This window comes from Oryctolagus cuniculus, chromosome 8 (assembly GCF_964237555.1).
Source record: "Oryctolagus cuniculus chromosome 8, mOryCun1.1, whole genome shotgun sequence".
In the NCBI taxonomy this organism is placed as follows: domain Eukaryota; kingdom Metazoa; phylum Chordata; class Mammalia; order Lagomorpha; family Leporidae; genus Oryctolagus; species Oryctolagus cuniculus.
This window is the reverse complement of record NC_091439.1, coordinates 138,579,554-138,603,074: the sequence shown is the minus strand read 5'-3', so window position 1 is coordinate 138,603,074 and position 23,521 is coordinate 138,579,554. Positions and strand designations below refer to the sequence as shown.

The window sequence follows — 23,521 nt, the reverse complement described above, 5'->3', positions numbered from 1 at the left end:
TGAACGCAAAGCCAGGCACTCCGGTATGGGACGCGGGCGTTCCGAGCTGGGTCTCAGCACCCACCCCTTTCTGGGTTTTTAGTGTTATACCCCATTACATTCTATCATCAGGGGTGGCTAGCGACAACTCTGATGCTATTCAGACATCTGTTTTATTTCTTTATTCGTGATCAGCTTTTTCTGTTCAACTTTTTCCCATATCCAAGATGATCTGAAATCCAATGATAACATGTCTGAAAATGCTTGTGTTTGTTCGTTTTAAACATTTGTCTGGTAGGCCCTGTTATTACAGGGACTCTTGTCCTTTAGTTCTGGGAAACTTCTATTATTTTGATGGTTTGTTTCCCTTGATTTCTCTCATATCTCCTTCTGAAACACCTATCAACAAGTCACTAAATGGATTCTCTAATGTTCTCATCTTTCCTTTTGTACCTTCTTTCTCCAGATTTTTCTCCTAATCTTTTTACTATTTTATTTACATGATTAATAATTTGTAATTCCTTACACTAGTAACCAGAGGAAGCCCAAAGCTTCAGATTTTTCATCACCCAAGTCTTTTTTTAGAGATTTATTTATTTATTTGCAAGTCAGAGTTATGAAGTAGGGGGAGGTGGAGAGAGATTCTTCCCTCTGATGGTTCACTCCCCACATGGCCACAATGGCCGGAATGGACCAGGCTGAAGCCTGGAGCCAGGAGCTTCATCCAGGTTTCCCACATGGGTGCAGGGGCCCAGCACTGGGCCATCTGCTGCTGCTTTCCCAGGCACCAGCAGGGACCTGAATTGGAAGTGGAGCAGCCGGGACATGAACTGGAGCCCATATGGGATGCCTGCGGGGTCGCAAGCAGTGGCCTTTTTTGTGGTGCCACAATGCCAACCCCGGCCACTCAGAAATTTTAGCTAAGAAGGTGACATGAAACAGTAAAGCTTGTGTGTGTAAGTGATGTAGACTGAGATGGGGCAAGACAGGAACCAACTGCGGCTTTTGCAGAAGTCCAGGAGACCACAGTGGCTTGGACTAGCACAGGGACAGACGTGGATGTCAGAAAGACTTTGGATCTTCTCAGAACGATTCCTGGGTTTCTGCTTAAAACAAATGTGTAAGGGAGTGGGGTTCTAGCCGCCAAGTTAGGGAACATGTAAGAGAAGCAGAGCGAGAGTACAGCGTGGCTGCCTGTGAGTTATCCACAGAGATACGTGCAAGCGAGGTCAGGGTCTCAGTAACAGATGGGGCGTCAGCAGCAGCAGACGAGTCCCAGGAGTGGATGACTGTGTGTGGGGACCGTACAGGCGGGACGTGCAGAGGGCAGCGAAGAGACACCTGAAGGGATTTTGTCAAGGATGGCAAGAGAAGGAGGCTCCAGGGAGACTCAGGGAGTAGCCTACAAGGCTGGTTAGAACCGGAAGAGGCCTGCACTACCAAAGGATGAAGGTCTCTTTTCAGACTGGAGGAACTGGTTGCAGAGGCGACAGGAAAACTCGTGCGATGTCAGTGTGCTGGAGGTCGCTGAGTGCCACTGTGAGATTACCAGCTGGAGTGAGTGCTGTTGCGAACAACGTTAACAAGCCCACCACGGATTCTCCTTATACCACGGGCTTCCTTGGATCCAATCCCAGGTTCTGAGATGTTCTAAGAATGTTGACGATTTTTATTCTTTAACTCTCACATTTTCCAAAAAGTAAACAACTAATTTCTTTTGAAAACTATAATCAAACTCATTTTATCTTGCAAGGTCTACTGGAACCTTTCATAACTTATTGGATCTTAATGATCTTGACTTTCTCTAACTGCAAACATTTTGTTATATCACTATCCTAAATCCCAGGAATTATTTCAACACTTCTCAATAATCATTCTCAATTGCGCTAGAAAAGACAAAAACAATAAGATGAATAATTGTGAATTGCCTAGAAGTTTGACTCAAATAAATCACTCTTCTGTTATACTTTTGTTTGTTTTTAAAGATTTAATTTATTCATCTGAGAGGCAGAGTGACAGAGAGCGAGGAGGAGACAGATGTTCTGTCCTCGGACTATCTCTCAAACGGCCACAGCAGCCGGGCGCTAGGAACTCCACCATGTGCCCTACATGGAGGACGGGGCCCAAGTACTCGGCCATAGTGCACTGCCTTCCCAGGTGCGTCACCAGGGAGCCAAAGCAGGAGTAGAGCAGCAGGGACACAAACCTGTGCTCTGATACGGGATGCTGGTGCTGCAAGCAGTGGTTGACCCACTGCGCCACAATGCCAACCTCTCTCCTCCCCTTCCCGTTATCTTTCTAATGTCTGAAAAACTGCATCATCGTTTAAGGGGGTATTAAAAAAATCCAGAGATATTTTTGTGTTTTATTTAATTTTCCTTCTTTCATCACTTCTTTACTGTTTAGTAATCCTTTCACTCTTTTTTTTTTTTTTTAAGTTTTATTTGTTTTAAAGGCAGAGAGAGAGAGAGAGAGAGAGAGAATCTTCCAGCACCCAACAGCAAAGCCTGGGCCAGGGTGAAGCCAGGAGCCTGGAACTCAATCTGGGTCTCTCACATGGATGACAGGGGCCCAAATACTTGAGTCATCATCTGGTGCCTTCCAGGTGTGCATGAGCAGGAAGCTGGAACTGGAAGTGGAGCGGGACCCCAAGGCACTCAGACATGTAGGCAGGCATCTGAAGCTAACTGAAACACTGCATCAGTGCCTGCCCCCTCTTGTTGTAAAGCTTTTATTACTCACTAATGAGAGTTTTTTTTTTTTTTTTTTTGACAGGCAGAGTGGACAGTGAGAAAGAGAGAGACAGAGAGAAAGGTCCTCCTTTGCCGTTGGTTCACCCTCCAATGGCCGCCGCGGCTGGCGCACTGCGGCTGGCGCACCGCGCTGATCCGATGGCAGGAGCCAGGTGCTTCTCCTGGTCTCCCATGGGTGCAGGGCCCAAGCACTTGGGCCATCCTCCACTGCCCTCCCTGGCCACAGCAGAGAGCTGGCCTGGAAGAGGGGCAACCTGGACAGAATCTGGCGCCCCGACTGGGACTAGAACCCGGTGTGCCAGCGCCGCAAGGCAGAGGATTAGCCTAGTGAGCCGCGGCGCCAGCATGAGAGTTTAAAATTTTTTATTTTCTTCTCAAGATGGCAAAGAGAAGAAAATTGATAAAACATCTCCAAATATTTGAAAGATCAGAAGAAGAATTCAGAAGGACAGAATTCTAAACTCTAATGATATTGGTGAGATTTATCGCATAAAGGAAATACCAGGTGATGTCTTCAGGTGATAACATCCCAGAGAAATTCTCTCAGCATGGATGACTTGGAGCCATGTTGTGGCGCAGCAGGCCCACATCCCATACTGAGTGCCGGCTTGAGTCCAGTCTCCTGCTGACATGCCTGGGAAGGCACGAGAAGAGGGGGTAAGTCACTGAGCCTTTGCCACAAACATGGAGACCTGGATGGAGTTCCGAGTCCTGGTTTAACCTGACCCAGTCCTGGCCGCTGTGGGCATCTGAGAAGAGAACCAATGTGAATGGGAGATCTCCCCCACCACACACACACTCTGCCTTTTAAATAACTCTGAAATAAAATTGATGATTCAACTATATTTAAAAATAAAATACGGCCGGCGCCACGGCTCACTAGGCTAATCCTCTGCCTAGCGGCGCTGGCACACCGGGTTCTAGTCCTGGTCGGGGCACCGCGTTCTGTCCCGGTTGCCCCTCTTCCAGGCCAGCTCTCTGCTGTTGCCCAGGAGTGCAGTGGAGGATGGCCCAGGTGCTTGGGCCCTGCACCCCATGGGAGACCAGGAAAAGCACCTGGCTCCTGGCTCCTGCCATCGGATCAGCGCGGTGCGCCGGCCGCAGCAGCCATTGGAGGGTGAACCAACGGCAAAGGAGGACCTTTCTCTCTGTCTCTCTCTCTCACTGTCCACTCTGCCTGTCCAAAAAAATAAATAAAAAATAAAATACGGTATTCTTACTCAATTAGTCCTTTCTTGTGAGTGACTTCCTTACCAGTGTTTTATGAGAACCTAAGCCTTTCTAGAAAAGTACGCAATGTATTTCAACCTCTTTCAGAATGTGGCACATCAAATATGTTCACAGAGTTTGGAAGTAACAAATGAGAAAGGCCAATGTACCTACAAGGGTGAATGAATGAGGTACAGGTGAAAAATAATGAATTGCTAATTCTAATTGGTGTTTATAAATCTAAAATGTGAATATTTGTTTTTAGCTAGGGAGCAAAGAACGTATCTATTTTCTCTTCAACAAAATGACAATTCAGCGAAGTTTTCAAAAGCACTGCTTTTTGTTTATTCAAGCGCAAGAACGAGCAGAAGTAACGCTCAGCTGGAACCATTAGAGATAAATTTGAAATCTTGAATGGATATTTACAAGATGATTGTGTTCCTGGCTCCTATATGCTGATAAGCTGTTGTCTTCAAAGGACGTTTCTCACTTACCATAAGTCTTCCTTCAAATGCAGGAAAACATACAACAAAACAGTGGGTTTGTTATGTTTAATTTAAAATTTATATTCAAAATTCCTTTTAAACAGTTATTTATTTGAAAGGCAGAGTTACAGAGAGAGAGGGAGAGGCGGAGTGAGGAAGCGCTCTTCCATCTGGTGGCTCACTCCCTAAATGGCTACAGCTGCCAAGGCCAGGTCAGGCCAAGCCAGGAAGCTACAAGTCCACCTGGGTCTCTTACATGGGTATCAGGGGCCAAAGCCCTCACATCGTCTTCTGCTGCTTTCCCAGGGGCACTAGCAGGGAGCTGGGATAGAAGTGGAGCAGCCAGGACTCAGACCAGAAGTCATATGAGATGCCAGTGTCACAGGTGGTAGCTTAACCTGCTGTGCCACAACGCCGCTCCCCCTCGAGTCATTCCTCATTCTTCTTTTATTTTTCTTCTGTAAAGGATTTGCAAAATGACTTAAAATATGAGAAAACGGAAGAGAAGCATTGGCAAAGACTGTTTTCTGTGGTATATACTGTGAGTTAAATACATAGCAGTTTATTTGCCTTATGTAATAAGAGAAAAGAACAGGACACATGAATCTCTTATAGACAGCTTTAGGCTTCAGATAACAGGGTTATTATCTTACCTATTGGGGAATGGCAGCTCTGGGTGGATGGACTAGGGGGGACCCAGCTTGCTTCCACCTCCCTGCTAGGCCATCTCCAGTCTTGGTTTCACTCTCAGCCTTGTACCAAGATAGTTGTAGCACTCTATCTAGACATACAACATGCCAAGGAAGGAAAAAAGAGACTCTATTAAGTGAGAAAACCTTTTCCAGAATTATTCCTTCTCCCACAACTCCCTTTCTTCCAGCCTGCTCTGTGAGGAAGAAGGGGGTAACTGGTATCGTAGACCACACGACACAATAGCCCAACTGTAGAGGCAAAAATTAAAACATTTTACAGAACACATTTTTTATTTTAATATTTATTTATTTGAAAGGCAGAGTTAGAGAGAGGGGAAGGGGGGAGAGAAAGAGAGAGGGAGAGAGAGAGGTATTCCATTCACTGGTTCACTCGGCAAAAGGCTGCAATGTCCGGAGCTGGGCCAGTCTGAAGTTAGGAGCCAGGAACTTCTTCTGGGTCTCCTACATGCATGCAGGGGCCCAAGCACGTGGGCCATCCTCCGCTGCTTTCCCAGGCACATTAGCAGGGAACTGGATTGAAGTAGAGCAGCAGGGACTCGAACTGGTGTCCATGTGGGATGATGGCTCTGCAGGCTGCAGCTTTACCCACTACACTACAGTGCCGGCCCAGAACAAATACTAATTAAGAGACAAGAACTGTCACCAGAAGTCAGAATGGACTGGCATAAATAAGTTAGCCCTCTTCTAACTCCTCTTTTCCCTCCTTAGGGAAACAACTCAGAATATTGTTTAATTCCTCTTCTCTGGGCAGCTGCACACAGGAGCAGCCGGCTGGTATATGTTCTAAGACGGAGTGATGAGGTGAACGAATTAAAGCAGTGCTGGAGACAGGGACCTTGACCAGTGGATGACAGGCAGAAGACTGGGCTCCTGTAGATGCCTGGAATAGCCAAGAAAAGAAACCGTAAGACTTGGGGGAAGTGTTCGGAGCAGCTTCCCAGAATTCTGTTGGCTAGGATTTCTGTGCACTTGAAAAATCCAAAGCAGGATGTATGGCCAAAACCAGGCTGAGGACGAAAACGATGCTGAGAGGGAGCACAGGAAGAAAGAGGAGAGAGGGGAACCACTGTGGTTCCTTGTTTCTCCCCCGGCTTATGCAGTAATCTAATAGTTTTAAAGGCACAGTCTCTCTTTAGAGTTGCTCAGTCTAGACCAACACTGAAGATGATGGCTGGGCTCTTTTGTACAAAATTATCTGAGAGGCAGAGAGAGATGGGGGGAGAAGGGAGTGAGAGAGAGAGAGTCCCCAAGTTCCTGCAATAGCCTGACTGGTCCAGGCCAAAGCTGGGTTCGGAACCCAATCCAGGCCTCTCCTGTGGGTCGCAGGGACCCAACTACTTCAGCTGTCACCTGCTGCCTTGCAGTCTGCATCAGTAGGACGCTGGCATTGGCAGCCAGGCCTTGAACCTAGATCTTGTGATATGACGTTATAGTCACGTGTCCAAACAGCCACACCGAACTAGAATTTTTCGAATTCCCTCTTTTGGGTGATCTCGTACACTTGAACTGGGCTCGGCATGAAAGTCTTTGTAGGTGAGGAAGAAGAGACACCATGTTGATTCCTTTCAATAAGTAGTTAGAAAATCTGCTAGGCTCATAGACTGAATAAGGGACATTTTCTGACCAAGGATGGGGTAGGAAAGGTGATGTGTTGCCAGCCATCACAGACCTGGAGCCATGTCTTAATGAGCCACAACAGGTGAGGCCAATACCTAATATATAAGCTACTTAGGAATATTGGTAGCCCTATGCAATAAAGATTCTCAGGAATAGGCCGGCGCCGCGGCTCACTAGGCTAATCCTCCGCCTAGCGGTGCCGGCACACCGGGTTCTAGTCCCGGTCGGGGCACCAGATTCTGTCCCTGTTGCCCCTCTTCCAGGCCAGCTCTCTGCTGTGGCCCGGGAAGGCAGTGGAGGATGGCCCAGGTGCTTGGGCCCTGCACCCCATGGGAGACCAGGAAAAGCACCTGGCTCCTGGCTCCCGCCATCGGATCAGCGCGGTGCGCTGGCTGCAGCGTGCCGGCCGCGGCGGCCTTTGGAGGGTGAACCAACGGCAAAGGAAGACCTTTCTCTCTGTCTCTCTCTCTCACTGTCCACTCTGCCTGTCAAAAAAAAAAAAAAAAAAAAAAAAAAAAAATTCTCAGGAAACAGAGAAAGCAGAGTTGCAAATCAAGATCTGTGTCCTCTAAACTGTGCAAAGGGGTAACTGCTCACCAGCATGAACACCTAACCCACCAATCTAACAGTAAAAAACTAGAAGAAAAAAATGCCTGCATTTCAGTTTCTGCTGTCTTTCCCCAACCTTTGTGAAGTTTCATTGCTTACAGCTTGATCTCCAACCAAGACCTGAAAACCACACAATAACAAATGACAGGGGCAGGTGTGCGGTGAGGACGCCCGCACCCCTCATCAGAGTGCCCGGCTCTGAGTCCTGGCTCTGCTCCGCGGTGCAGCTTCATGCTAACCAAACCCCGAGAGGCACCAAGTCCCTGCCCCTGTGGGCCAGATCCCCATCCAGCTCCAGCTCCTGCCTTCCGCCCGGCCCAGCCCCTGCAGGTATTTGGGGCAGTGAACGGTGGATGGGAGACCTTTGTCCGTCCCTCCACTTCTCAAATAAAATACATAAATCACTTAGACAACTTAAAAAATGATAAGGGAAATTAAGTCCAAAGTAGGTATTCCTGAGAACTTTGTGGAGACACACTGGCCTTCCGGAGTGCCGGAGAGTTATTTCGAAGAAACCTAGGCGCACAGGTGAGTCACCCTTCACCGCCCAGAGAGGAGCGGCCGGCTGACGTCTTACCAGCACAGCTGTTACCCACTAAGCCCAGCGCCATAAAACACAGATTAAGACTTCAGTCCTACAGCGCATTTTAGAGTCTCCTCACACGAAGGCTTAACCCACGTACAAAAACTCCACCTTCCCCAAGCCAAGTAATACCTGCTGTGGATAAAGGTAAAACATCCGTGTGCGTGGTCACGGAATAGGGTTAGGAAAGCGCCCTCTGGTCACAGGCCGGTTGTAAGTTTCTAAGTGTGTATGTAGTGAGTGCTAGCTTTTATTTTTTTTTTTAAGGGCTCAACCTTTCACACGCAACTTTTTCTGTAAACGTGGTTATACAAGAATATGGTGGCCCAAGATGCCAAACAGAACTAAGAATTTAAACAAAACAAAACAAACCAAACCAACAGTTTAAAAAAAAAAAAAAAAAAAAGCCTGAAGAAACCCAACCTGGCTATGCAAGAAACGTGCCAACGACTCGGGCGCTGCGCGCTTCCCCTCACAGCCCTGGGAAAACGCACCCCCGCGCGAGACGCCCTCCCCGCCTGCCCACGCCTGCCCACGCCTGGCACTAACGAGCTTCTGCGCCCGCACAAAGCCAGGATCAAGTTCGGGGGCTTTGCTTTGTCTCGCACGAACAAAGATCGGCCGGCGGCTTTCTCGCAGGAGCCGAGGCGCGCCCCGCGCCCCGCGCCCCGCGCCCCGCGCCCCGCGCCCCGCGCCCCGCGCCCCGCGCCCCGCGCCCCGCGCCCCGCGCCCCGCGCCCCGCGCCCCGCGCCCACCGGGCCCTTTAAGCGCCGCGCCCGCGCCCGCCCCGCCGCCCGCGCGCCCCAGCCGGCTGCGCCTCCCGCCGGGTTACGTGCGCCCGGGGGCGGGCGCGGGCGCGGGCCAATGGCCGCCGCCGGGGCAGCGCGCTCCTCCCGCGCCGCCGTGTGGCTGCGGGCTCCTCCCGCAGGAGATAACTGTCAGCGCGCGAGGCGGCGGCGGCGGCGGCGGCGGCGGGGGCCGGCTCCGTCACAGGACCGGCGCGCAGCAGAGTTCCTCAGCCCGGCGCCCCGCGCTCCCGCCAGGCTCGCCGCCCCCGCGATGACCCCGCCGCCGCCGCCGCCGCCGCCCCGGGCTGCGCGCTGAGCCGCCGCCGCCCGCCGAGCGCGGGGCCGGAGCCGCCGCCGCATCATGGCCCCGACCCTGCTCCAGAAGCTCTTCAACAAAAGGGGCAGCGGCGGCAGCGGCTCCGCGGCGGCGTGCGCCCAGGGCCGGGCGCCCAAGGAAGGACCCGCCTTCAGGTGAGGGGCGCGGGCCCGGCGCGGGCTTCGGGGCTGGCGGGGGGCCGCCGTGGACGCGCGTGGCCCCGGGGCGGCCCCCTCCGCCTCTGCACAACTCCGGGTGCCCCGGGTTTCGGGGAGTTCCCGTGGGCTCCTTGCGTGCCGGGGCGTGCGCTGCGCTTGGCCGCGCGTGGGCCGAGGCGCCCGGGCCCTGCGGCGCGGCGAGCTGTCATCGCCGAGGGCGGCCGCGGCCCATTGTGTGCGTGTTGGGAAGTTGTGCCGGAGCAGCCGCGGCGAAGGGAGGCCCCCGGCCCCCTCCGGTCCCTGCTGGCGCTGCCTGACGGATGAATGGAAGTGTGCGGTTTCCGCGTCGTTCCGAGGGCGCGCGCCGCGCCATGTGTGCGAGGGGCCGTCTGGGGTCTCGGGAGAGCGGAGTCGATCCGGCGTTCCCGGCGCGCACCTGTGGCTAAGAACAGCCGGCACGCGTGCAGCCTGGGCCGCTGGGAGTGCGTGGCGTCGGGGTCTCTCCCTGGAGTTCCATTTCGCAGGTGAGAAAGCGGAGGCGCCGAGAACCGCAGCTGTCCGCGGACCAGGACCCAGTCTGCCCCCAGGACCCGGTCTGCCCCCCAGGACCCGGTCTGCCCCCCAGGACGCGGTGTGCCCCCCAGGACGCGGTGTGCCCCCCAGGACCCGGTCTGTCCCCGGGACCCGGTCTGCCCCCCGGGACCCAGTCTGCCCCCAGGACCCGGTCTGTCCCCCGGGACCCAGTCTGCCCCCCAGGACCCAGTCTGCCCCCAGGACCCAGTCTGCCCCCCAGGACCCAGTCTGCCCCCAGGACCCGGTCTGCCCCCAGGACCCGGTCTGTCCCCCGGGACCCAGTCTGCCCCCAGGACCCAGTCTGCCCCCCAGGACCCAGTCTGCCCCCAGGACCCGGTCTGCCCCCCAGGACCCGGTCTGCCCCCCAGGACCCGGTCTGTCCCCAGGACCCAGTCTGCCCCCCGGGACCCAGTCTGCCCCCAGGACCCAGTCTGCCCCCAGGACCCGGTCTGCCCCCAGGATCCAGTCTTGAGTATCCCCGGTCTGCCCCCAGGACCCGGTCTGCCCCCCAGGACCCAGTCTGCCCCCCAGGACCCAGTCTGCCCCCAGGACCCGGTCTGCCCCCAGGACCCGGTCTGCCCCCCAGGACCCGGTCTGCCCCCCAGGACCCGGTCTGCCCCCCAGGACCCGGTCTGTCCCCAGGACCCAGTCTGCCCCCCGGGACCCAGTCTGCCCCCCGGGACCCAGTCTGCCCCCCAGGACCCAGTCTGCCCCCCAGGACCCGGTCTGCCCCCCAGGACCCGGTCTGCCCCCCAGGACCCGGTCTGTCCCCAGGACCCAGTCTGCCCCCCGGGACCCAGTCTGCCCCCCGGGACCCAGTCTGCCCCCAGGACCCAGTCTGCCCCCCAGGACCCAGTCTGCCCCCAGGACCCGGTCTGCCCCCCAGGACCCGGTCTGCCCCCCAGGACCCGGTCTGTCCCCGGGACCCAGTCTGCCCCCCGGGACCCAGTCTGCCCCCCAGGACCCAGTCTGCCCCCCAGGACCCGGTGTGCCCCCCAGGACCCGGTGTGCCCCCCAGGACCCGGTCTGCCCCCAGGACCCGGTCTGCCCCCAGGACCCAGTCTTGAGTATCCCCGGTCTGCCCCCAGGACCCAGTCTGCCCCCAGGACCCGGTCTGTCCCCAGGACCCAGTCTGCCCCCCAGGACCCGGTCTGCCCCCAGGACCCGGTCTGTCCCCCGGGACCCAGTCTTCCCCCCAGGACCCAGTCTGCCCCCCAGGACCCAGTCTGCCCCCAGGACCCGGTCTGCCCCCCAGGACCCAGTCTTGAGTATCCCCGGTCTGCCCCCAGGACCCAGTCTTGAGTATCCCCGGTCTGCCCCCCGGGACCCAGTCTGCCCCCCGGGACCCAGTCTGCCCCCCAGGACCCGGTCTGCCCCCAGGACCCAGTCTGCCCCCAGGACCCGGTCTGCCCCCCGGGACCCAGTCTTCCCCCCAGGACCCAGTCTTGAGTATCCCCGGTCTGCCCCCAGGACCCAGTCTGCCCCCGGGACCCAGTCTGCCCCCCGGGACCCAGTCTGCCCCCCGGGACCCGGTCTGCCCCCCAGGACCCGGTCTGCCCCCCAGGACCCAGTCTTGAGTATCCCCGGTCTGCCCCCAGGACCCAGTCTGCCCCCCAGGACCCAGTCTGCCCCCAGGACCCAGTCTTGAGTATCCCGGGGCTGCCCTGCTTTGAAGGGCCAAGTTCTGGAAGGCGCCTTGCAAGGTGCAGTTCTTCAGCGCTCTCACACGCTCTTTGGCCAAAACGCCCCGCAGAAGCGGGTTATTGTTACTCCTGTGTAATACACCTCTAAAAAGTTTCAAGCGCAACTTGGAAACACATTTTGCAGCAAGTTCTGTGTTGTCTGTTCTGCTTGTTCTCGAATTCCACTGGTGGAAAACAGCCCCCTCTCTCATTCTGTAAGAAAGGACGGGCGTGGGTGTGTGTCTGGGGTGTGGGGTTTGAAAAGTAGGCCGTGAGGACTTCCACCTACCACGGCTGCATTCTCACGTTTCCTCTGGGCTAACCCAGTGCTTCCCGTGTGAGGGGAACTCTACGCCTCTGCTGGCTGAGCCTTCTCAGTGGTAGAATTACTTGAGACCCAGGGCGGGTCATGTCTTCCCTGCCTTGACGCAGCCCTGAGAGCCGGGGTGCAGCACCTGGAGGAAGCGGCATGGGTGTCACGGTGTCCTCACTCCGCAGCCCTTGCTGGGAGAGACGCTGGAGTTGTACTGTCACTGTTTCCTGTGTCCCCTGCCTGGCTGCCCACCACCATTTCCTCATCCGCAAGCTTAATTGGGTGTATTTGGATGAAAAAAAAAAAATAAATAAAAAAGGAGGGGGGGGCTATATTTAGGGCCTGGCCATATTTGGGAACTTGATTCCCACTTTGTGGGAACATGTTCTGTGTAGTGTTCTGACCTCTCATTGGTGTAGAATGGAGAACAGAAAATTGTGCCAAGTGCTGTTTTTGTTTTTTTTTCTTTCTTGACCTCATTAGGATTTTCGGCAAGTTTTTGAATAGGTTTTTTTTCTTTTCTTCTTTTTTTTTTTTTTTTTAAAGATAATCTGGGAGTCTTAGCGGGGTGTCCCATTTGGGGAGAACCCCCTTCCGTAGTGTCCCAAAGGCATCACCATGGAAACAGGGGTGAAGTGGGAGATGTTAGCAAAGATGCAGGAGGCTGGGGACAAGTCAACCAGTGCTTACCAGGCCAACACAGAGCACCAAACTAGTGTTTCCTCTGCCTTTCTTTCACCTGGCCTCGCTCTTGCATACTCTGCAGCCCTCCTGGGAAAAGTCCTGGAAACTTGATCATGCTTCACCTAAAAATATCACAACCTGGTATTTCATTTTATCCAGGTTTCGCCAAATTAGAGCTGTTACGTGCCTTTTGGGGGGAAGGGGTGTCTCATACAGGAAGCTTGCTTTGCAGGGAAGTCGATTTCTAGAAGTTTTAAGGTAAAACCCAGATAGCCCCAATGTGAATTTATATTCGTTAGTATATTTAAATACAGGATGTGACTTGTAGATTTGGAAAACGAAGGATCCCGTGAGCATTCAGGTAGATGTTTTTGGCAGTTATTTAGCATATACCAGGAAAAACCTCAAAAAGTAAGATTAACTTTTAAGAAAAATTTCAGTATTTGAAAGGCAGAATGACAGGAAGAGAGAATATATCTTCCGTCTGCTGGTTTACTCTCCAGATGCCCTCATCATCGAGAACTCCATCTGGGACTTCCACATGGGTGGTAGGAACCCCAGCCCCTGGCCAGCACCTGCTGCCTGCCAGGGGCATTAGCAGAAAGCTGGATGAGAAGAGAAGTAGCCAGGACCAACAAGGGTCCTCTGACGTGGCGTTCAGCTGTCTCAAGTGCTGGGTTGACCCCTGTGCCACAACAGCTGGCCCAAGATCTGACTTGTTAGATTTTAGGGATTGCCGAATCCTTTGATATTTGTGTTTCCATGATGGGCTTTCATTTGTTGTTTTAAACTTTTCTCTTCTCAGAATTGTCTTGCCCTTGACATTATTCGTGTATACTTCCTAGTCTCTTCTCCAGGTTCTCGCTGTTCCCACACCCCCCTAGTCTTCCCCACTGAATTAGAGAGGAAATACATCGTCCAGTGTAAGTAGCTCCTGTCTTCATGCTGCACATCTTTCTATCGAGAAAGAGGCTCATCACAGTTAGATTCCTTCTTCGGTGTTTCACTAGGTTCTCCCTTTTCATACCTGTGAGGGAAGAGGTGGCTAGGAAGACGGAGAAGGAATCAAGAGAGATGAAATTTGCATATTAAGATAATCGAAAATGAATCTTGATGTGAATGGAAGGGGAGAGGGAGTGGGAAAGGGGAGGGTTGTGGGTGGGAGGGACGGTATGGGGGGGAAGCCATTGTAATCCATAAGTCGTACTTTGGAAAATTATATTCATTAAATAAAAGTTTAAAAAAAAAAAAAGATGAAATTTGCATGCTGGAGAGAAGTGGTCAGGAACACTCTGATTATAGTATTTGTGAGGTTTAAACCCTACTTAAAATCATAAGATTGCATTGTGGGCGTTGAAATTTGAGTGCGGTCCCTGTTTGCTGATCTTCAGAATGCTTTTCACTTTTAATTAATTGATGCATAAGTTTATATTGGAATAACCTTTTGTTCCAGAAGGATGAATTAAGGCAAAAGAATGATTTGTTCAGTGACTCAAGTCGGAAGTGGAATTGGGGTGTTGGTTACCTTGGATTTAAGGCTAGCGCATTTCCATAGGACTTTTTAAAAGAAGGGTATGCCCATGGACTTAGATGTCTGGTTTAAGTTTGAAATATTGCTTTTTTTTTTCTTTCATATTCCTGGTAAATCAGTGGGTCCCTTTCTACCTACAACATGTATGCAGCAGGAGGCTGAGCTGAGAAAGGCCATGGGCTATCGCATGTATCTCATTTTGGGCCAGTGAAATGGAGTAAATGCATGTATCGCCTGGGGTGTGAGGAGCGGATGTAAGTGCAGCTGCCTGGTCCTGAGATGTGTTAAGTGCCCTTGGGAGTAGGCTCCACTCTTCTTCGCCTGCATTCCTGAGCACCTAAAGCCAATGGCCCCGTTCCTTCATGCTAATCCCCATTGTGCGCTTAGAACAAATTTAGGTAATCGGCCATAGGGCTAGTATAAATATAATTTAATCCACTTATCATTGTCAAATAGCACCTGATGCCCACATGCACGGACACCCATGGTCGCCCTTACTGGAGCTGACAATCTAAAGGACAGTGGACTACACACTAAGATGAATAAGTGGCGAACAACACCCTGGACACTGTAATATAAATCAAGCACTAACAGAGTACATTTTTGCATTGTACAGTTTTGGGAATGTACTCCCTGTTCTTGGCATGGTTGTGACTGAGGCCTGCATCATGACTTCGCCCTTCCCTGGCATTGCCAGCTGCCAAGATGCAAGCATTCATACGATTTGGCTAAGGTAGGGTGGAGGATATTTGGCAAAATATTCTAGTAGATTCACATTTTTGAAGAATTAATGTAATTTATTTTGGTCTGGGCCAGGAGGCAGGAACTCCAATCTGGACTCCCATGTGGGTAGCAGGAACCCAAGTACTTGGGCCATCTTTTACTGGCTTCCCACATAGAGTAGCAAGGAGCTGGATCAGAAGCGGAGCAGCTGGGACTCAGTCTGGCCCTTTGATAGGGGATGCTGGTACCACAGTCATCTTAAACCGCTTGGCCACAGAGCTGGCCCCACAGTCACATTTTTAAATACTTTTTATTAAGATTTTACTTATTTGAGAGGAAGAGTTAGGGAGAGAAGAGAGAAAGCTCTTCATTTCGTTAGTTCACTCCCCAGATGGCCGCAATGGCCGGAGCTGTGCCAATCCGAAGCCAGGAGCCAGGAGCCTCTTCCAGGTCTCCCACGAGGGTGCAGGAGCCCAAGCACTTGGGCCATTTCCACTGTTCTCCAAGGCCACAGCAGAGAGCTGATTGGAAGAGCAGCAGCCGGGACTAGAACCAGCGCCTATATGGGATGCCAGTGCCACAGGCAGAGAACTATGCCACTGCACCGGCCCCCACATTCACATTTTTAATTCCCATGAGACATGTGACACATAAGCAGCAGTTTTGATTTCTTCTTACTGCTTTCTACAAGTCTGGCTAGATTTCATGCTGCAGCTTCAGATCTACTGGTGTACTCATCAGACCTGCTTGTCCTGAAACTGCCATGAACCGTGCGTGGGCTGTTGTAGTTATTTTTAGCAATGGTGCAAAGGGGAACCACGCCACCCAGTGCAGTGGGTTCTGTGAAAAGTGTGCAAGATGAATTGGGGTGGACCTCGATAGAGCCCCGACTCACGTACTGTGTTGATGTGAGCCTCACAAACACTCTGTTTCTGCAGTTGTTAAGTTTTGCCGTTTGTAAAGCGACAGCACCGGTTCTGTTAGTTGTGGTGAAGAGGTAATAATAAAAGAGTTGAAAATAGTAAAATGCAGTACAAAGTGATTGTGTTAAGAATCTTTTAGATCCTGGCGTTCAGTACTATTCCTGCTGGGAATAGATAAACCATGTTTCAGAGACTATTTTTTCAAAACGAGAGATTTGCTGTAGAGCTGACAAGGCGTGTTTCTGTTTACCTGTTGGGTTTTCTACCTTGTTGCTGTCCGTGATGAAACGCCCTGAGATTTCAGAGATGCATTTGAGGTGCATAGCAGGTAGTGACTTAAACCTGGGAGAGGTGACTGGGCATTCAGAAATATTTTTAGGAATGTGAGATAGGTTGTTTCAGAATTATTTCCAAATTTGTATTATCCAAAATAAAATCTTACTTAACCAAAGGAGGAAACTGGTTTCACAAAATGCTAAAGCAATGGTATGTTCTGTAGCAGCCAAATCATTTTACACACACACAAATGCACAGAACTCTTCCCTGGAGACAGTAGAAGCAAGACTTAGATTTATATGAATAGCGTTAAAAATAGGAGTATGTGTACATATGCAGGAGAGAGAACTGCACACCAACATACAAGTGGTTACCATGAGGCGGCTGAAAATTGTTCTTTGTGTTCTTTGTCATTGGTATTTTTGGATTTTGCTGTGTTGAATTCGTGTTGCTTTTGTGAATTAAATCATTTTACATGTTAAACAGTCTTAAGAATATTTTATACCGTGAGAGTAGGATAAGGATAATGTCTGTGGAGAAACCTGATTTGAATAAAAACTCTTCATAGAACTTTTCCCTGCTGTGTTAAGATAACTGATAGTTCCTTTTTTTTTTTTTAAATGCTGGCTATGAATTATAATGTTCTTCAAACCTAAATTCGTTACAAACCCTGGCAAGCCAAGTTAATTGGTTATATTAATTGTAGGCAATGCAATGTATCTTGGATTTCACCAACTCTTTTGCACCAGGATAAACACTTTTAATCCCATTTTCCATCAACTTTGCCCTCTTCTGTGTGTGCAGAATTTACATTGGGTGGGCAGGGTCCCTGCCTCCTCATTGCCTTTGACCCCCTATGTAGTCCTCAGCAGGGCTCCTGGCACAGTCCAGGTCTCAACCCTTATCTGAAAAAGAGTGGCACAGCCTGTTGGATCTAGGGCGGGGGTAGGGTGGGGTCGGGTGGAACTTGAATAAGTTAACAGGCCTGGATTAAAAGTTTTTAAGGCTAAAAAATATACTGTAATTTTGAGTTCCAAAATGTGGATTTGTCAAGTTGCATGTTGTTTGACCTCTTAGGTAGTGATGAGGTGGACTGGGTTACATGGTCCTTGCACAGAGTTCGGCTCCTGGGAGAACGCTGGTTTTTGTTGTTGCTGCCTCTCTAGGTTGTGTTGCTCGTGGTTTGCTTATAAAGTCAGTTTCAGGAAGTCCCTCTGCCTTTGTGTTTCCTTGGCAGAGGAAGTTGTAAAAAGATTGTCTTGCACTCTTGAAGTGCTTTGGCTGCCAGCGTGAGCTGCTTGTGGGTGAATCTGACCTGAGAACTGGTAATGTGCGCTATTTCTTTAGCTGCTGTTTTTCTTGGTGTGGGCGATGAGGAACAAATGTTTTATACTGATTGTACAAGTCCTAGCCTAGTGTGAATTGTTAGGCCTGGACTATGAGATCATGTACTTGGCTGTAAAAGTAAGTTTTTTCTTTGAGCGTAACAGTGCTGAGATATTTGGTGAATTCCAACTTACCAAGCATTCTTTGTCTCAGGTTTGTGAGAACTGGTTATCATGTAAGAGAGGAAAAACAGGATGGACTTTTCCAGCTAACTGGGCATGTAATAGTGATTTCCCTCAACCCCACCCCGTCTGTAAATGGAACATCCATGACTCACTTCTCATGGCCACACAGGCACTTTTGTAAGCAGTGTTTGGATGGGAGGGTGGGCTGGGGGTGGAGGGAGATGGGCTGGCATCCCACTTACGCTCAGCCGGAGTCTGCCCAGCTGCCTTTGTAATGGATTTCTGAAAAGGACAGTGTGCCTTCTCATACATCATGCCACTTACTTTTTCTTCTGGCACTTGCTTTTTATGCTGAAATAATACAATATATTAAGTGCAATCAAACGCAGCTGTTAACTCTAACGCTGTGGAGAAGTGCGGTATCGCAGGGTGCTCTTTGTGAGAGCTTAGTATTGTGACTCTGGGTCTCTGAGCATGTTCGTCTCTTCTGAACTGGATGCCTCTGATTGCTGAATGTATTCGGAATGTTTTCTAGTTCTTTAAATCGTTAGCGCATGTCTGTGATATAATGTATATTTAAATGCATGATTGCTGTTTACTGATGTCTAATCAAAATGACAACCAGTTCATTCGAAGTGTGGGTGGGCAGTAGAAGCGAATCCCCCAAAAGCTTAGGGGGACAGAACAAGAACCAGCATACCAAGTGGGTACCTCAAAATTATTCCCAGTAAGGATGCTTGCATGTTGTCATGGCAACTGCTTCTTCACAGGTGAAAGACAAGTTAGATGTTAACCTGCACATGCCTCAAGAGATAAAACAGGTGTTGATTTAGGATGTGTTAGAAGAAGCAGCAAAATCACCAGTCTAATCGTTTTTGCCTTTAACACCTTATAAATACCTGAGACTGCCAATCCTGAAAATGCCAGAAAATTGGACATTTTCTTTTTTCTCTTACACGCAAAACCTTTGGAGTTTTTTGGGGAAAGCTTATTTGTTGTCATTTAGCTCTTAATTATCCACAGTTACTCAAGTTCTTTTATTTCAAAATCATGGTTCAGAAACAGTAACAACAATCTCAAATGTGATGCTCCAAATTAAATTTATCTTCTAAAATTCAAAGTACACACTTGAGTGGGTAATTGGTACAGAGAGACGCTACTTGGGACGTGTGCATCCCCTATTGGAGTGCCTGGGTTGGAGCCCTGGCCCTGCTGTGCTTTGGCCTGGCTGTCCCCTGGTCCTCTGGTTGCTGCAGGCATCGGGAGAGTGAAACAGTGGATGCACCGTTTCTGTCTCTGTGCCTTGCAAATAAAATGAAAATTTATTAGCTGTTTTTTTTTTTTTTTAATGGGATCAGAAACGGAGCTAGTCCTCGAACGCAGGACTCCAGTGGGCTGCAGGCATCCCTGGCAGTGTCTTAGCTGCTGCACCAAACACGCCCTCCCCATTATGACCTCTTTTTATTTTTTTTGTTTTTTTTTGATAACATATTTTAAATTTACATTACAGTAAAGGGCTTGATACTTCACCACATTAGGACTTTTTAAAAAGATTAATTAATTTATTTGAGAGTCAGATTTACAGAGAGAGAAGAAGCAGAGAGAGAGAGGTCTTCCATCCACTGGTTCACTACTCAATTGGCCACAATAGCCGGAGCTGTGCTGATCTGAAACCAGGAGCTTCTTCTGGGTCTCCCACGTGGGTGCAGGGGCCCAAGAACTTGGGCCATCTTCCACTGCTTTCCCAGGCCATAGCAGAGAGCTGGATCGGAAGTTGAGCAGCCAGGACTTGAACTGGCGCCCATGTGGGATGCCAGTACTGTAGGCGACAGCTTTACCCACTGTGCCACAGCATGGGCCCGCACATTATGACATTTTTAAAAGAAATCTTGTTTGACAGCTTGGACATTTCCTTCACTGCATTAATAGTAATAAATTATTTTTTCAGTATCAAAATTATAGGTTAAGTGCTCTAGACTGCTGGCTGACTGCCCCTGCCCCCTGACCTGGGGGGATGGGGGAAGAGGCACAGTTCAAGTCATATACCTGAGACTCTTATCAAATGCCACAGCTGTCAGAAGTACATGAAGCTGTGAAATTGTTAGCCGTGTGTTGATGCTGTTCCACTGTGTTTTATATACTGTTAAAACTTTTTAGATACTTGAAAGGCAGAGTGAGGAATGAGAGAAAGAGAGGTGTCTTCCATCTACTAACTTACTTCTCAAAAGCTGGCAGCAACCACAAGACTAGGCACGCTGAAGCCAGGAGCCTGGAATTCCATCCGGGTCTCCCACCTGCGTGGCAGAGAGCTAGATCAGAAGTCTGGAGTCGTCAGGACTCAAACCGGCGCTCTGATAGGGAATGCAGGAGTCACAGGCAGTGACTCCACCCACTGTGCCACAGCTCCCACCTCCTTTTACCCCCACATATATACTTATACACCCCCATATCACTTGATTTCTGTATGGCTTATAAAACTGAAATACATTATGGGACTAAATGAGCCAGTTTGTTCTCTGAAGCCTAAGATAGTGGCCAGTGCATGGCACTGCTTGTGATGCCAGCATCACGTATCAGAGTGGTGGTTCAAGTCCTGCCTTCGCCGCTTACGGTCCAGCTTCCCACTGATGCACCTGGGGAAGCCGTGGAAGATGGCCCAGGTCACTGGGTCCCTGCCACCCACATGGGAAATGAAGATTGAGTCATGGCTTCTGGCTTCTGGCTTCTGCCTGGCCCGGCCCTGGTTGTTGTAGCCATTTGGGGAGTGGAACAGTAGATAACGAAGATATTTCTCTCTGTGTGTCTTTCTCATTGCATCGCTCTCTGACTTTCTGCCTTTTAAATAAATAAAAAAACTTAAATAAAAGATAGTTGACTTAATTATGAAAGTGATCCGGGTATTGTGAGCCTTGCCGAGATGAGTTTGCAGGCTACATGATGTTAGTGCTGTAAAAAAGAGGATGGCATCATCCTTTCTTTTTCCATTTGAAAAACTAATTTAAAAATGGATTTGTGGATCGGACTGTTCTTAAGAGGAGTATGCCCCATACTAACAGCATTAATGAGGGCCTGCACCATGTGAGGGAGGGAGCTGTGAGTAAACATTTTCCCCAAGCGTGTCAGGCAGTCACTGTTTGTTTTAGAATGGTACATTGAGTAAGTTAGTTGCTAGGGCAGAAGGAGGTGGCAGGAACTATTGGCCCTGCCCAGAGGGCAAAGTTGGACCTCTGGGAGCTGCTTGGGTCTTTCCAAGTGCACAGGCTCCATGGAGATCCCTGTGAACCCTAGAGGCAGATTCTTGTTAGAGAATGCTGTGCGTTGCACAGTGCCACATTTTATGGTTTGCTGGGGGTGGGGGTGGGGGGAGAGAAAGAGCGAAATCACAGCACATATGCACTCTCACCCACTAGGTCAAACCCCAAATGCCTGCAACTGGCTGCAGCCAAAGCTGGGATTCTGTAGCTCACTCCAGGTCTCCCTTGAGGGTGGCAGGAATGCAGTTACTCGGGCCACCCCTGCTGCTTCCCAGGGTCTGCGTTAGGAGCGGGAGGCGGGAATCGAACACAGTGCTCTGATGTGGGACTTGGGCGTCTTGACTGGACTAAGTGCCTGCCCCATGCCGGATGCTCTCGAGAAATTGTACGTGAAATTATGACTGCTTTTGTTGAAGATTATTAAAATGCACTTGGTTAAAAATAAAATAGTGCAAATACGCTGAAATACAGGCCTTCCACGCCACACTCCTAATCCCTCTTCCCGAAGACTTCCGTTATTGTAACAATTTATTTTATATCCTTCCAGAAATAATCCATGCACATCCAAGAGACAAATACTCTATTTCCCTCTCACCAAATGATGGTGTATCTGCCCGTCTGCATATTACTGGTAGTTGAAGCATATGTGCTGCTTAACCCGGTAGTTCCTAAGTCTGGCTAAACAGTAAAGTCACCTGCAGAGATTTAAATGCCCAGACTTCTGTCTCAGAACGCTAATGGAGCTGGTCTGGTCTGGGGCTTTACGCATCTTTTTTAAATGAAATCTTCCCCAGGTAGTTTTAGTGTGTGACCAAGCATTTTAACCGGTCCCTTGTTGATGGGTTATTTAGATTGTTTTCAGGCTTTATTGTTAGAAACGGTGAACTTCCTGGCTAGAATATCCTTAGGCGTGGGTTCCAGTATGTTTACTTCTTGGATAAGGACCTAGGATGGAATTTCTACCGAACTGCTCTCCTGTTTATGTTCCTCCCGACTGCGTATGCTAGTGGCTGTTGGTGGAGAAGATTTGAAGTCCCCTGAAGCGTGCTGGTGAGGTGGCAGTGAAGGTCTGACCCCAGCTCACTCCTGGTAGTTGCTGATCGCTTGTCTAGGGGAGTGTCTGTGCCGATGGTTGAACTCTTCTGCAGGGCAATCTAGACATAAAAATCTTCATGCTTCCCTAACCCGGGAATTGAAAAAGAGCAACTTGTGCATGAAGAGATCTTTAAAAAATGGAAAACTTCTTTGCATGAAGATATTATTTAGACATTATTATAATGATAAAATTAAAACAAGAATCCTAACAGTTATCTAACAGCAGGGAAATGGCTAAATTATGATGTTAACATTATAGTATATATTCTGGTGGCTAATTATGATTATGAAGACTATTCATGTAAAATGATAAGTAAAAAAACAAGTTGGTATCTACAGGATGAATATAGTAAAACATTTAAATGTCTGAGTAAGAACTAGAAAACCAGAAATATAGTAAACAGCAGTTGATGTGATATGGTAATGTGATTTGGGTAAATATCCTTTAAAAGATCCTATATCTTTATAAAATTGTAGAGGAAAAATCAAAAATTAGGAAAAAATTGCTTATAATGCCAATAGCCATTTGTTTTTAAATATATATATTTTCATATTTTAAATGTTATCTGTGAAAACATAACATATGCATGTAAATGGTTTCCCTGAAGTCTTTTTTGTAAAATTTATTTATGTGAAAGGCAGAGTTAGAGAAACAGAAAGATACTTTTTTAATATTTATTTATTTTATTTGGAAGGCAGAGTCACAGAGAGGCAGAGGGAGACAGAGAGAAAGAGGTCTTCCATCCGCTGGTTCACTCCTCAGTTGGCTATAACAGCCGGAGCTGTGTTGATCTGAAGCCAGGAGCTTCTTCCAGGTCTCCCACGTGTGTGCAGGGGCCCAAGGACTTGGGCTATCCTCCATTGCTTTCCCAGGCCGTAACAAAAGCTGGATTGGAAGAGGAGCAGCTGGAACTCAAACTGATACCTATATGGGATGCTGGCATTGCAGACAGTGGCTTTACCAGCTACGCCACAGTGCCAGCCCCAGAAAGATATTTTCCATCCACTGGTTCACTCCCTAAATGGCTTCAGAAGCTGGGGCTGGGCCGGGCTGAAGCCAGGAGCCAGGAACTTCTCTGGGGTTTCCCACATGGGTGGCCGGTGCCCAAGGACTTGGGCCATCTTCTGATGGTCTTCCAGGTGCATTAGCAGGGAGCTGGATCAGAAGAGGAGCAGCTGGGACTCCCAACTGGCACCCATATGGGATGCTGGTGCTGTGGGCGGCTGCTTAACCCACTATGCCACAACAGCTGGCCCCTTCCCTGAAATCTTTAAAGATGCCAATAAATAGCTACTTCTCAGCAGTTTTAAGGGAGCTTCTCTAATTGTAGAAAATAATCCCATTTGGGCCGGCACCATGGCTCACTTGGTTAATCCTCTGCCTGTGGCGCTGGCATACCATATGGGCACCGGGTTCTAGTCCCGGTTGCTCCTCTTCCAGTCCAGCTCTCTGCTGTGGCCCGGGAAGGCGGTGGAGGATGGCCCAAGTCTTTGGGCCCTGTACCCCCATGGGAGACCAGGAGGAAGCACCTGGCTCCTGGCTTTGGATCGTCGTAGCTGCGGCCGTAGCAGCCATTTAGGGGGTGAACCAACGGAAGGAAGACCTTTCTGTCTCTCTCTCTCACTGTCGCTCTGTCAAATAAATAAAAAATAAATGAATAAAAAATTAAAAAAATTTAAAAATCCCATTTTCAGTATGCTGGCCTCTGTGCCAGTGCTAATTTTACTTACATCATCTTGTAACAT

The 23,521-nt window shown here is 49.8% G+C and overlaps 1 protein-coding gene and 1 long non-coding RNA gene across 8 annotated transcripts in view; one reads left to right on the top strand and one right to left on the bottom strand.

Annotated features, from left to right (window-relative positions):
* Positions 1 to 4,477: 4,477 nt before the first annotated feature.
* Positions 4,478 to 8,616, bottom strand: LOC127487122 (uncharacterized). The gene is made up of 2 exons (XR_011378556.1): positions 5,080 to 8,616; positions 4,478 to 4,884 (listed from the first exon to the last, which is right to left on the bottom strand). It is a non-coding gene; the product is annotated as an uncharacterized lncRNA (long non-coding RNA).
* Positions 8,617 to 8,877: 261 nt separating this feature from the next.
* The window catches only part of FNIP2 (folliculin interacting protein 2), a 135,372-nt gene continuing 120,728 nt past the window's right edge, over positions 8,878 to 23,521 (top strand). For 2 of the 7 annotated variants that reach the window (XM_051831670.2, XM_051831665.2), the window contains exons 1-2: positions 8,883 to 9,207; positions 14,610 to 14,726. In XM_051831670.2, the coding sequence (XP_051687630.2) occupies positions 9,098 to 9,207; positions 14,610 to 14,726 (227 nt within the window). In that variant the 5' untranslated portion in view covers positions 8,883 to 9,097. Of the gene's footprint in view, positions 9,208 to 14,609; positions 14,727 to 23,521 lie in introns of all 7 variants that reach the window. The other 5 variants (XM_051831673.2, XM_051831667.2, XM_070048270.1 and 2 more) reach the window with 5 other exon arrangements.